We start from the raw sequence: 13,780 nt of genomic DNA on the forward strand, positions 1-13,780 counted from the left end.
GGTGTAAAAGGCCCATTCTCGGATAACAAAAACACTAACATGTAACTTAAAACTACGTTAAAAACTATCATATTAAAACTAAATAAAACTTAAAACTAAAAAAAGAGATAAAACTTACAACTAATATCACAAAAATCTTACAACTAATATCACAGACGAATTTAAAAAACATAAAAAAAAAAATATAAAAAAAACAAAATATGAATATGTATATATATAAAACAAAATTCCGATAGGGAGTGTAAAAGGCTCGCTACTCGGATAACAAAAAGAATACATAGGACTAGAGTAATTAATTTTTTTGTATTAACCCTATACTACGCAAAAACAGAAACATCCGGTCTAAAACCTCTTTATCATTACACAAGATACCACGGATATTTCTGGGTAGTTTAAATTTACGACGCAATGCCGCATAACATATGCAGTCCACGAGTATGTGGCGCACAGTCACGCGGCAGTTGCATCGTGCGCATAGAGGTGGTTGTCCTCTTGTAAACAAGTACTCGTGTGTGACCCTCGTGTGTCCTATCCGCAATCGACAGAGAACTACTTCCTCACGCCGGGGTTTTCTGTATGAGGAGTCCCATGGTAACACAGAATCTTTAATCTGACGGAGTTTATTATCAATGGTAGCCGTCCAATCACCTTGCCACCTTGCTCTTAATAATTGTTTTACATAATTAATGAAATCAGAAGTAGCAACTCGGGTGGTGAAAGGAGGCTGGTTACATGCTTCTTTGGCAGCGGAATCTGCATGTTCATTACCTGGAATCTCTACGTGGCTAGGAACCCACAAAAACTTAATTCTGTGTTGCGATTATTCAACTCAGCGATTGCGTTGTAAATTTCAATGACGATAGGATATTTAGAATAAAAGTTTTTTAAGGTTTGGAGAGCACTACACGAGTCACTGCAAATAAGAATTTTTCTATATTTAGGGTTAATGATGTTTAGAGCCTTATTTATAGCGTATAGTCCAGCGGTAAACACACTTGTAATACCGGGTAGACCAAACATATAAGTTCTCTCATTGACAACAAATGCACACCCAACTGTATCGTTTTGTTTCGATCCATCAGTGTATACAACCGCGTCTGGTTTCATCTTGAAGAGAACACACTGAAACATTTGCTGAAAGATAATAGATGGCGTTGTTTGTTTATTGTATGTAGTCAGGTCAAAATTAAAATTTATGAAGTTTATTCTCCATGGAGGATATGAGCAAGGATACATAGGAAAAAATGACGGCGTGTCAACATTTATATACTGTAGCAGACGCCAGGTACGGACACCTACAAGTGCAGTACGACGTGGATGGTCCTCATACTTTCCTAGATTAGGATTTCTAAAGACCGAGTCAAGAACTGGGTGATTTGGCTGTCCTCTAAGACGAGCAAAATAAGATAATAAGAGCTGGTCTCGTCTATCTCAAAGTGATAGTTCACCACAGTCTACAAGTAAGCTTGCGACAGGACTTGATCTAAACGCGCCTGTGGCAAGCCGAAGGAAAGCATGATGTACACTATCCAGCATTTTAAGCACGGTTTGACGAGCTGAAGAGTAGGCGACACAACCATAATCTAAACGGGAGCGAACAAAGGAATAGTAAAAACGTATCATACATGATCTATCGGCTCCCCAGTTGGTGTTAGTAAGGACTCGCATCATATCTAGAAGTTTGGAACATTTTGTTTTCAATTCTTTTAAATGTTTGACCCAAGTAAGACGGCTATCAAAAAATAAACCTAAAAACTTGACGTAAGTAGAGATAGCAATAGTATCTCCGTTCAGAAATATTTGCGGAATAGAAGGATCTCGTAGCCGAGAAAAACTACACATTTTGTTTTTTTGGATGAAAATGTGAAACCAGTAATCCTGGACCAAGCTTCAAGGTGAGATATAGTGTTCTGCAGTAGTCTCTCTGCTGTAGGTGCTGAACGGCTTGCAAAGTAGATAGCAAAGTCGTCAGCAAATAGAGAGCATGAGACAGGAGCCTGAACACATTTGGTAATATCGTTTATGGCTACAGAAAATAAGGTGGCACTTAATACACTACCTTGGGGCACTCCATTCTCCAAGATGACACTATCTGAGAGCGAATCATCCACACGAACACGAGCCGTTCGGTGATTTAAGAATCCCCGGATAAAAGCAAGCATATTGCCCTTGATTCCCCATTCTTTGAGAGTGTTAAGAATGCCACATCGCCAGGCTGTGTGATACGCCTTTTTTATATCGAAGAAGATAGCGACGAGGTGCTGCCGATTTAGGAAAGCGTTTTGTATGGCTGTTTCTAGTGACACTAAATGGTCAATAGAAGATCGTCCTTGTCGAAAACCACACTGTTCTGGAGATAGAAAGCCATGTTTCTCCAAGTACCATGTAAGTCTGCGGTTTACCATTCTCTCCATTATTTTACACAAAATGCTTGTCAACGAAATAGGGCGGTAGCTTGAGGGGTTCGTTTGGTCTTTACCAGGTTTTAGTACAGGTATAATAAATGCTTCTGACCAGCAGGGTGGGAAGACTTGTTCGGAGAATAAACCGTTGAAAATATTCAAAAGTTGTTGTAGTGCCGAATTAGGAAGGTGTGAAAGCATGGAAAGGTGAATGTTGTCCGGTCCAGGGGAAGTGTCCCGTGAGTTTTTAAGTGCATGTAACAATTCTTTAAATACGAATGGAGTGTTTAATTCACCAACCGAGTCACCAATGTTTAACGATAATACTTCTATTTGTGTCTTGTAACGTTGAAAATCGTTATTATATGATGAGGTGAGAGACACCGAGCGGAAAGATTTTGCTAGACTATTTGCCACTTCCGAAGATGATGAAAGGAGTTCTCCTTCATCAATAAGACCAAGAATAGATTGTTTCGGTGATCCGAAAATTGCACGAATTTTCTTCCATACAGTAGACGTGGGAGTAGTGCGTGAGATAGTGCTCACGTATTTCGTCCATGAATTACTCTTAGCGTCCAAGAATACTCGACGGCACACCGCTCTAGCCCTGCGGTATAAATTTAGATGTTCTGTTGTAGGCCTACGATTAAATTTACGTAGTGCCTGCCGTCGATTCCTAATAGCATTTTTGCAATCATCGTTCCACCATGGAACGAAAGGACGTCTAGGATTACCCGATGTTTGTGGGATATATCTGTTGGTATTCTCAAGTATCATGGACGTAAAAGAAGAATACTGGTCGAGGATGTTCGCTCCATCGTCATACTGAGATTGGAATGCTTTATGGTATCCGTTCCAATCTGCCTTTTCAACAATCCATCTCCGTGGCCTTCTTTTAATCTCGCAGTCTACACCGAAACCAATAATAATTGGTCTATGATCACTGCCGTGAAAGTCATCACAAACCGACCAATTAAAATGAGGGAGCACATTCGGTGAGCATATGGAAAGATCAAGGTTAGATACAGTACCAGTTGATAAGGAGATGAATATGTGTGATCCATTATTCAGTAGGCAAAGGTCAAAATCTTGTCTCAATCTGTTTATCATATTTCCTCGAGTGGAGCAGAAGGTTGAGCCCCAGGAAATATGATGGGCATTGAAGTCTCCTACTATTAACGATGGAGATGGTATTTGTGTGAGGAGATTTGAGACATCTAAAGCACTGAACTCAGTGTTCGGTGAGAGATACAGATTGCAGATATGCAATTTGAAGGGAATAGAGACCTTTACTGCAGTAGCAGGAATGACAGTGGTTAGTTAAATTATTGTAGCTGACACCCCATTCTTCATGAAAATCGCTACTCCACCACTCTCCCTACTGTATACTAGGCAGTCGTATCTCTCACAGAAGTATCCTCTGAGTGTAATTCGGTCATGTTGTAGAAGGTGAGTTTCTTGGAAACAAATGATTAGTGGATCATGTGTGTGCGCTAGTACTCTAATATCTTCAATGCGGGACCGAATACCTCTAACATTCCACTGAATAATGTTCATAAGTGTAAAAAATAAATAAAAAAATAAATTTCGGAAATTATATAAAAATTAGTTGTACGTGATTCGGTTTTTCTTTTTTGTATTTTTTATTTTAAAGAACTCCGATGCCCTAGGGTCGGGTGGTTCTTCAACCATATCCTCCAGTAAATGAGGTAATGGTGGAGGAGATTTATTTGAATGGGATGCTGCAGTTAACATCCCAGAGGTGGTGGTTATGTGGGTTCCCTTTCCGGGGAGCTTATTAGGTGGCTTACTGCCAGCTGTGATAGTCGCTACTCGTGCCGGTACGACTTTGGGAGCAGGAACTTTCGTGTGTATCACATTGTTGGATTCAGTAACTGCGACGAAAGACGTTTTCTTCATCTTTGTCAGCTCTGAGATAGTGGCTGTAAGTGAAGCTACTTGATCAGAAAGCATCTGAACAAGTTTTTTAAGCTCATTGCAGGATCCGCACTGCTGATTATTAACATTTGTAGGAATTTGTTTAGATGTAGCGGTGGCAAAAGATACATCTGGTTTAACCAGGTTCCGTGAATTATTTAACTTTTTATTCTCTTTTCTTTTATTCTCTTCGTGCGGCCGGGAAAGATAACTTTTGCTCCGTACAGATTTTGAGAATTGCCTTTTCTTCTTTAAAGATTGGGCAATCTCGGGAGCGGGCTGTATGTGGACCACTGCAGTTTGCGCATTTTTCACTTTCTTCGCAGTTAGTGTCATTGTGACCTTCTTTAGCACATCGAGCACAGATCTCAGTTTTTGTACAAGATGTTGTAGTGTGACCAAAACCTTGGCATCTGAAACATCGCCGTGGGTTGGGTATGAATGGTCGTACCCGAACCGAGAGGTAACCCACTTTAATCTTTTCTGGTGGAACAGGGAGATTAAATGTTAATATAAGAGACGGAGTCGGTTCTTCTGTTCCGTTCTGCCGTTTCATAATAAGTTTCACTTCAACAACATCTTGGTGGCAAAGCTCGTCAACTATTTCATTGATATGTATATCTAAGAGGTCTCGACAAAAAATTACACCCCTGCTGGTATTTAAAGTTTTGTATAGCACTTATATTTATACCACCCATATTACGGAGACGTAAGATTGATCGACTCTGTTCGTCGTTGAATGTTTCAACCAGAATCGATCCGTCGCGTAATTTCCTGATGTTCTTCAGGGAGCCACTTGCACCTGTTACAGTTTTATTTATTAGGAAAGGTGAAACCTTTTGGAGGGAGCCACCTTCCTGACTATTTCGGAGAACAATGAATCAAATATTTTTAAGGTTCAAGTCTAAAGATTTGTAGTTCTCTTCCATAGGACTTTTATCCTCGTCAGACAAAGCTGATCGAGGTCTCTTCGCAAGACTTAATTTGGTGGTTTTTTCAGATGGACCACCAACCATCTTGGAATTAATTATAGGAACAGAAATTTTGGTCCCACGAGTACCGGCGAAAAATGGACCACTCCAGCAGAGCGCACGCGTACTGGAGCTAGAGCTAAGTACAACTGGGTTCGCCCTTGTGCCCAGCGGACATCGTTCAAGACTCACTACCTAGAGCCATTCACCCATCGGCACGATTTGTTCCCACCTTGGGTTACGGTTGCGTTTCGTAAGATGTCGCAACACCACCGAGTGTTAATGTAAGAAATATCAGTGTATGATGTTGTTGTGTAATTGTGTAAGTGTGTATGTTGTAATTTATGTAGTGTTTTTGGTGTAGTATATGTGTATAATGTAAAGTGTTCTGCAGCTCACTGTATAGTGGGAAGAATAGCTGCAGAGGCTAGGCCCGTGGGGACACCAACCCCCAAAGTCTTAAAGAATAAGACTCCCCGTCGGGGTCCATATATAGTGTATGGCATTTATGAGACCACAATAAACCACTAATTTAATTTTTATTTATCATTTAAAATATTAATTTATGTTTTTTATCAAATTTTTTTAAAGCCCAATACCAGTTAATTTACCTCATAAGTCATAAAGATATTTATCACATGATAAATGCTCAAAGGTAATGACTTAAGGTTTGCTGCTAATATTCTAATTTAGTGTATTTTTATTAATTCATATACTTAATTTCTGTTCATCTTTATTATATTTATACTGAAATTCAATAAAACTGGTTTCTTCTTTATTTAATATTAAAGAACCGATTTTATTTTATGGGCAGAGTGTAAATCTGCTTTACAGTCTGTGGTAAGTGAATGCAAATTTTATTTTTCTGAAAATATTATTGATATGTTCTCCACATATGATAACAGTATTACTTTTTATTAAATTACTTCCCAAGTTAATTTATGGAAATTGAAAATAATATGGAGATAGAACTTTTGGGGCACCTAGTTCCACTGTGAGAAACCTCAGAATCAGTGTTCTAATTTCACTTTTAATACCTATTTCTTTAACTTCAGCAAACTGTTTTCTGTTAATTAATATTTGAACAGATTAGGTGTAGTATTTGTTACTTACAAAGAACTTAATTTTTTTTCATAAGATGAAAGATTACACAGTCAAATATATTAGTAAGATCCAAAGATACCATAACTATAGCTCTACTATCTAAACTTAAACAATTTTTACTACAAAAGACATCAATGCCGTCATAGTAGATTTTCTTTTTCTAAAATCACACTGCTCATTAACTAGAATATTGTGTTTATTTAAATAACGTGGAATAAAATCTTTTAAAAAATCTATTAAAAATGATTGCTAAATATTTTGAACGATTTCAGAATTTTTACCCTGGTTTTGAATAGGTTTAAATTTATGACTTAAGTTTATTTGAAAATATACCCTCATTGAGGGAACGTTTAACAAATGAGTACATCATTTAAAACTCATTATCACTGATTACAGTGATAACGAGTTTAATATACGGAGAGAAGAAAGAAAAGATACACAGTTATTGATCGACAATTATTTTTGCCATAATATGCTTTAATGGATAATAAATTATAAAGAAGATAACTGTCCATCATGTTATCGTCAACCAAACATTTTTATATGATCGTTGAACGGAATGGGTTAAGATCTAGAGGAATTCAAATTTTGCGTGTAAAGAACTGTTGTAGGAAATACCTGCCTCTCTTCTCTTATTAAAAATCTTACTTTTATTAATTCTTAAAATAATCTCACTCAGTGAGAATACAGATTTTTCCTTTCTTCTTTTAGGTATATTAGAAAACCAGAAAATATCAGGGTACTGCCTATTATTGTGATACAGTAAATTCCTCTTCATATAAGACTGAAACAATTTAATTCATTATTATTATTATTTATTATTTATATCATGACAAACAAGCGCTTCCTTGAAGATAAGTGTAGAAGCAATAATTTCACCTATTTAAAATTTTATATGAATTCAAATCCATATTGAAGTAGTGATATAATAATTTCGTTAATAAGAGGAAGGACATCATGGTGCCCTCTTTCACACGCCCTTTTTTCCAGTAAGTGAGAGAATAAATATTATGTGTCGGTTCTATTTTTTATTTAAGTAGTGCGGGCACTATTTATTATTTATTATTTATATTATTATTTATTTCTAAAATAATAAATCTCTACATGTTGACTTTAGCGTAAAAATTAGTGATGAAATTTAAATCTGTGTGTCAACAACAAATTTTACGTGAAAAATCTACAAGACTGCTGATAAACGCTCGAGATTTTGAAAGGATTTATAGTGTGGATACGCTTAAAAACTTCGGTGTCTTTGAGAGGCGTAAGATATTCAAACATGAGAGATATGAACTGCTACCCAGGAATTGGGCAGAAAAACAATTATCGGCGCTTGTATAAGCAGAGTGCCAGATCTAATATGGTCTGATAGGCTATTACAGCTAATTAAAAGATTACAAGGTTTTGTTTGTTGAAAAAGAATTAAATTTTATTCTGAAAGTGGATCGTCTATCAAGATAATGCGGAAAGCAATGGTGTACTAATCAGGAGAGAGTTTCTGACCGAATAAAAAACTGATTACCGAATTACATCATATTGCTTTTTCACCTATTTAACCCTTTGTAATTTCTAGCTGTTTGAAAAATTGAAGTAAGTAGTCTTTTTTTGTAGCTTGCAGTCCGCTAAAGAAACTCTAGAGCACTCTGGAAAAACAGTCGCAGACTGTTTCCAAAAGTGTAATAAATATTCATTATCTTATAAGAACAACAGTTTGACAAGAAAACATCTTTTTCTTATTACGTAATTAGCGATAAATTAGTAATAGCAGAAAAAAAAGAAGATATTACTATGCATATTTTTTTGAAATTATTAGGCTATTATTCTACTAGAAATAGATTTAATAAAAACTCTAAACCGAATACACTGCGCGTTTTAAAGGCATTATAATTTTATTGACAAAAGTGAATCTTCACATTCGGAAGTATGTGACGCAACTATAGCACACGTGACATAAAATGTATTTCATGCTGAGACAAAAAAGAACATAACAGTAGCTGGAAAGAATTGTGAAATCGGTGAAAGTAGTCCTTGACATACGAACACTATCACTCTCTAGGTCAGGTAGTCGCTGTTTCAAGGCGAAATAAAACAAAATGTAGATACATAGCTCACCTTGCAGTGCCCGCACTACTTAAATAAAAAATAGGACCGACACATAATATTTATTCTCTCACTTACTGGAAAAAAGGGCGTGTGAAAGAGGGCACCATGATGTCCTTCCTCTTATTAACGAAATTATTATATCACTACTTCAATATGGATTTGAATTCATATAAAATTTTAAATAGGTGAAATTATTGCTTCTACACTTATCTTCAAGGAAGCGCTTGTTTGTCATGAAAACAGTTTATTTCATAGCCGACGGTTCGCAAGGGGGGGGGGGGATAGTTACGATAATATCATTCCTGGATACTGTTAACTCTATCGTTAAGTGCAAGTAAACTACTTCAGATAGTACGCTTCAAGAAAGTTGAAGCTTTTGTTTAAGAACTACTGTATCTTAAAAAAACGTTCGCAAAATGTAAAGCATGGTTGAAATGCACAAGTATATTTGCTTGAAATAGATGGTGTGAATGTTATTATTCATAGCAATATTTTACCGTTAATAGTGGCGCGGAAAGAGCCAGTTTCCTCTTTACCTTATCAGTTACTTTGCCTTAATCAAATTTTTTTTATGAATTGACAAATTTTGAAGTTGTTAGACAAACTTTTCATCGTTTTATTTATAGGTTAATTTTTTTATAACATTTTCATTATGTGTTGTAATAAATATTTGACAAAAGATTACACAGTTAAGTTTAATGTGGGATTTTAGATATAAATTAAAATTTTATAAGTTTGTAATAATCCTAGCGATTTTGCCTATCATCTGAAGGGTTCCGAATTCGAATCCCGATCTGATAAGGCATTTTTCCTCATCATCATATTCTCAAGCACGGACTCTAAGTTTGAGTAGTGAATTAAGCATTAATAAAAAAAAGATTATAATAAATAAAAAAAAAGGGAGTTACAAGTTTGTATTCACAGGTGAATACATGTGCTCTTATATAAAATAAGATGTTAAAGTAAATTTTTTCTATGATTGCTGCTTATTTTAGTCAGGATTTTAACAATAATATTAATGTTTGAGTGTGGCTCATGAGATTCTCCATAGGTAAGTCACTTTCACTTGCAAAAAAAATTAATCGTTTTCCTTGTTTAATGACACTTGGATTTTTTTTTCTTAGAACTATTCAAAATAGTTACTTACTTCAGTTAATCCTTCAAATCCAGTTATTTGATTTTATGATGTAAACATTCAATTACAAAAACTGCTGGTGTCTGTGTGTGTACTCAAATTTATATTTTTACACAGGTTACAGATTACAAAAAAGAAATTTAATCATCAGCCTGTTTAGAATTATTTATATTAAGACATGCTCAACATCATAAAATGATTATTCTCAATCACTATATTGAAATTAAAACACTTCCACCAAGATTAATTTATGTAATGACTAGTGCATGTTTTGAGATCGTACGGAGATTTATTTCAGTCAAACAATAATCCTATGAATTAGTTTTCTGATAATATTGTAACAACAAGGATTCACAAAGGAAAACTGAATAATAATTTTTTTTTGTTTACTATCTGTCCTAAACCTTTAAAAACCCCAGCCTTTATAAAGCACCTATAGCAAAGAGATACCAGTCAGAGTTATTCTCTACATAGAAAATTATGTTTGCTTAATAGCCAATTCATCTGATGAACAAAGAAAATGTATCACTTGTTAGGCTGTTATCAGCCCTATTTTGGTGGACTTGGCATGCTGATTTAGAGCAGAACACTAGCTTGATGAAAAATACAAGAATCCAGTCCTAAATATCTCTACTGTGTGCTATTCCTCAGGAACAGCTGCACCATTTTTAGATCTGTCAATTGTCATGTCAGATCACCTGAAATCATTTAGTGTGGTATGTAAATCAGATATTTTTATAATGTAAAAGAAACTAATGTAATATAATACTACTTATTTATAACCAAGTATACAAAGTGATGTCCTGCTCCACAATAATGCTTTAGCTCTTTGCAGTGGCATTTGCAGGTATTTTATATATAAATATTTGATAAAAATCTAATTAATTTAAAAAATGCCCTCAACCAACGTTAAACATAAAGTAACTTTAAATTGTGTAATCCTTCTTAATCATGCCTCCCTTCTCCTTCTCTTAGCCAATTTATACAGATCATTATCCTCAAATATTGGCTTGCAGTTAATAAGTTTTTATATTTAAATTTATTAAGATAGTTCTTCAAAAAATGTTTTCTTTTGTTTATTTGTTTTTATTTCTTTTATTCTCTGTTTTCCAAATTTGTATTTTTATTTTGAATAACATACATAAAAAATAAATAATTCCCACAGATGATCAAAGTTGTAAAACAATGCTTAGTGCAATTTTTTAATGAATGTGTAACTGCATGCTGCAACTTTTTCAATAATGATTTCTGCAGGTAAAGATAAAAAACCTTCATATAGCAATATGATAAAAAGATAGAACGACTAATATTATAATATTAAAACTACTGTTACTACTACTACTACTATTATTATTAAGACTGAAACACTAAAGTTCATTTTCATTATGATGGTAGCTGTAATCAATAAGTTGCATTTTAAGGAATTCCAAGAAACAAACTTTTTTCACACTTGCAGATTAAAATTAAATAGTCTATAATTCTAAAATTTTTTATTTGTGTATCAATAAATTTTCACTTTCTAACCATATTTGTAACTTTCTGACAGATGGCTATCAAACCAAAGGATGATTTGATCAAACTATGCTATCTGCTACTATAAAACTATTATCTGCTGCTGAATTACAAAGCAGTTCTTGGCTACAAGTTATAAGTTATTGCCACTTTATTATCCATCAGACTGACACTATGACTGATGATTGAAAAATAAAAAAGATAAAAATATATTCAACTTAATGTAATTTCATTATTTTCAGTCAATAAAATCACTAGTTATCGAGATTTACTCTAATAATTATCACAAAGGAATTTGTAGAGCAGGAGTGAGAGAGGGAAAAAGGGAAGAGCGAGAAGTGTGGGTGTGGGGTGAGGGGGAGCAAGTGCATGTGTGTTTGTGAAGGAAAAGCATTTTATGCTATTGTTTATGAATGAGCTTGTTTAAATACATGCTAATTAAAATAAAATGCTTAGAAGTAATTAACCACAGCAATTCGTCTTTTTTTTAGACATTGGATGAACCAAAGCAAAATCGCAGCTCTCGACTTCTTTTTGATGAATTGTTCTTTGGAGTATCTCCAGATGATGGAGATGAAAAAGATAATTTGGAAACCTGTTCTTGTGGTAAGTTGAGCTTTCACTTTTGTTATTATATCTTGTAATAGACATTCATTATTAAATCATTATTTAATCATTGCGTGTGATCAACTACACTATAAATAATTTCAACAAAAAAAAGGTTAATAATTTTTGTAATTATTTTATATTAAAATTAAATAGGATATTATTCTAAAACAACAAATTCGCTGAAGGCATATAAAAATATTAATTTATCTAACATGTTCAATATAGATAACAAATAAGAATTAGATTTGGTGTACATACTGAATTTGTCACAGTAACCAAATGTGCAGATATGCATAGTTTAAAAAGACCAATATTTGAGTAATTCAATTTTATGGGTGTTATTTAAAATAAAAAATTTTATGCTAAAAAATAATATTTTTTTTAGTTGGTAGCATAAGTAGTATGTTAATAAGGATTATGCAATGATAAATGTCTTCCAAATTAAAATAGTTTTCAGATTTTTCTGTAATGAAATGTTGAACATGCTTTTGTAGGTTATACATTCTACTGAATTTGTCATTGAAAAAATGCTGAATGTACATTTAAATTTATAAAATAAATATCTTATTCTGATCAGTATATAATAATACATTACACACAGATCACATCAGAAACGGGTAGAAATGTTACTCTGGTATTATGCATTTGTGCCTTGTCTGAGACCAGTTATATTACCATACTATAATCATCAAGTAATAGTAGTCAGCACAACTTGACATGAATAGTCTACCATGAACAAATAACTTTTCAAAATTGAGCAGAATAACATGAAACATCTTTGGACCATTTCCTCCTTATCTATTCTTCATTTGATACAACCAATCTTTGAAAAATTAAACAAATCATATTTTGGTGGCATCCAGTGTAACTAACCACAAGTGCGTCACATAAATATCATCCCAACCACGTAGGGGAAGACACCCTTACGCCTTGTGATGCGTCCAGTTGCCAAACCACCCTCCCAGTTCATAGCACTGATGGGCTTTAACAGGAGTACACATAAACATCAGATTAATTACGATTATTTCTTTCATTAATCAGCATAAAAATATGTTAAAAAATTTTTATTTTTTTAAATATAATAAAATGAGCCACTTTCAAAATACAAGTTTCCAAAATTCCTGCTTCCAGAACATGTTCAAGAACAATTATATAATTCCTTCCTTGTACCATGGCTGCTAGTCTTGCTACAAAAGGGATTAAATGATCATGCAAGTATAAGTGATAAGTTCAACGCGCAAGTAGCAGCGCAACCCCTGGCAGCTCGCAAAATCATGATACCGGCCAAAGCTATTGCATGTGCTGTTCAGTGTTCAATGCGGGTTTGATGGTTGTGATCACACTTTAACATCTGTGGCGAATTACCAGGCATTCTTCGACACCCTAATTGCAGATGCTCTGGAGGGTGAAGCAGAGGTCGACGTTAGGACGGGGGCTATGCCCTTCTATGACATACGGGAACGACGCCTGGCTTTAAGTCCTCGTAACAAGGAAAGGAATGCTCCCGAAGTCTTGCTTGCGCTCTTTTCAGAGCAAGGGCGTAATCCGTGGGCTATTGTGCCGATCCAGTATCAGCCAAGAGGTACAAAGAGTGACAGGGGAATATAGAAGGTCCTCAGTTGTCTGTGGCTCGCTATGGACAGCAGTATGGACAGACAATACGTGGGTTCTCCCAGAGTTTTTGTTAGGTAGGAAGACAGTGAGTATGTTTAGACCCCACTGTAGTGAGGTTAGGGTAACTCTGGCCATGCTAGAGGACCAGCTGTTAGTGAGGCCTGGGCGGAAGAGTAGAGCAGAAATTTGTCCGTTCCCCTCATGTTCAGAGAGTGAGGTCTCCGAAGTAGATGAAGGGATTCCCACCCGGGAAGTTAAACGCTACCCTTTGGTCGAGGATTTTGTGGCTGTTCGGGGTAAACATGACAGTTCTGTCGCGATGTTGACTGCGACGCAGCAAAGTTTAGACAACCTTCAGGACTTTGTCAAAGGTCCCCGCAGCGTTAACGCGGGAG

At 35.1% G+C, this 13,780-nt stretch overlaps 1 protein-coding gene across 1 annotated transcript in view; it reads left to right on the top strand.

Annotated features, from left to right (window-relative positions):
- Positions 1-13,780, top strand: part of LOC142334475 (trypsin-1-like) — a 93,382-nt gene that overhangs the window by 32,036 nt on the left and 47,566 nt on the right. Inside the window, exon 2 of the mRNA XM_075382541.1 lies at positions 11,654-11,768. Within this exon, the coding sequence (XP_075238656.1) occupies positions 11,654-11,768 (115 nt within the window). The remainder of the gene's footprint in view (positions 1-11,653; positions 11,769-13,780) is intronic.

This window comes from Lycorma delicatula, chromosome 1, assembly GCF_047948215.1.
Source record: "Lycorma delicatula isolate Av1 chromosome 1, ASM4794821v1, whole genome shotgun sequence".
NCBI lineage: Eukaryota > Metazoa > Arthropoda > Insecta > Hemiptera > Fulgoridae > Lycorma > Lycorma delicatula.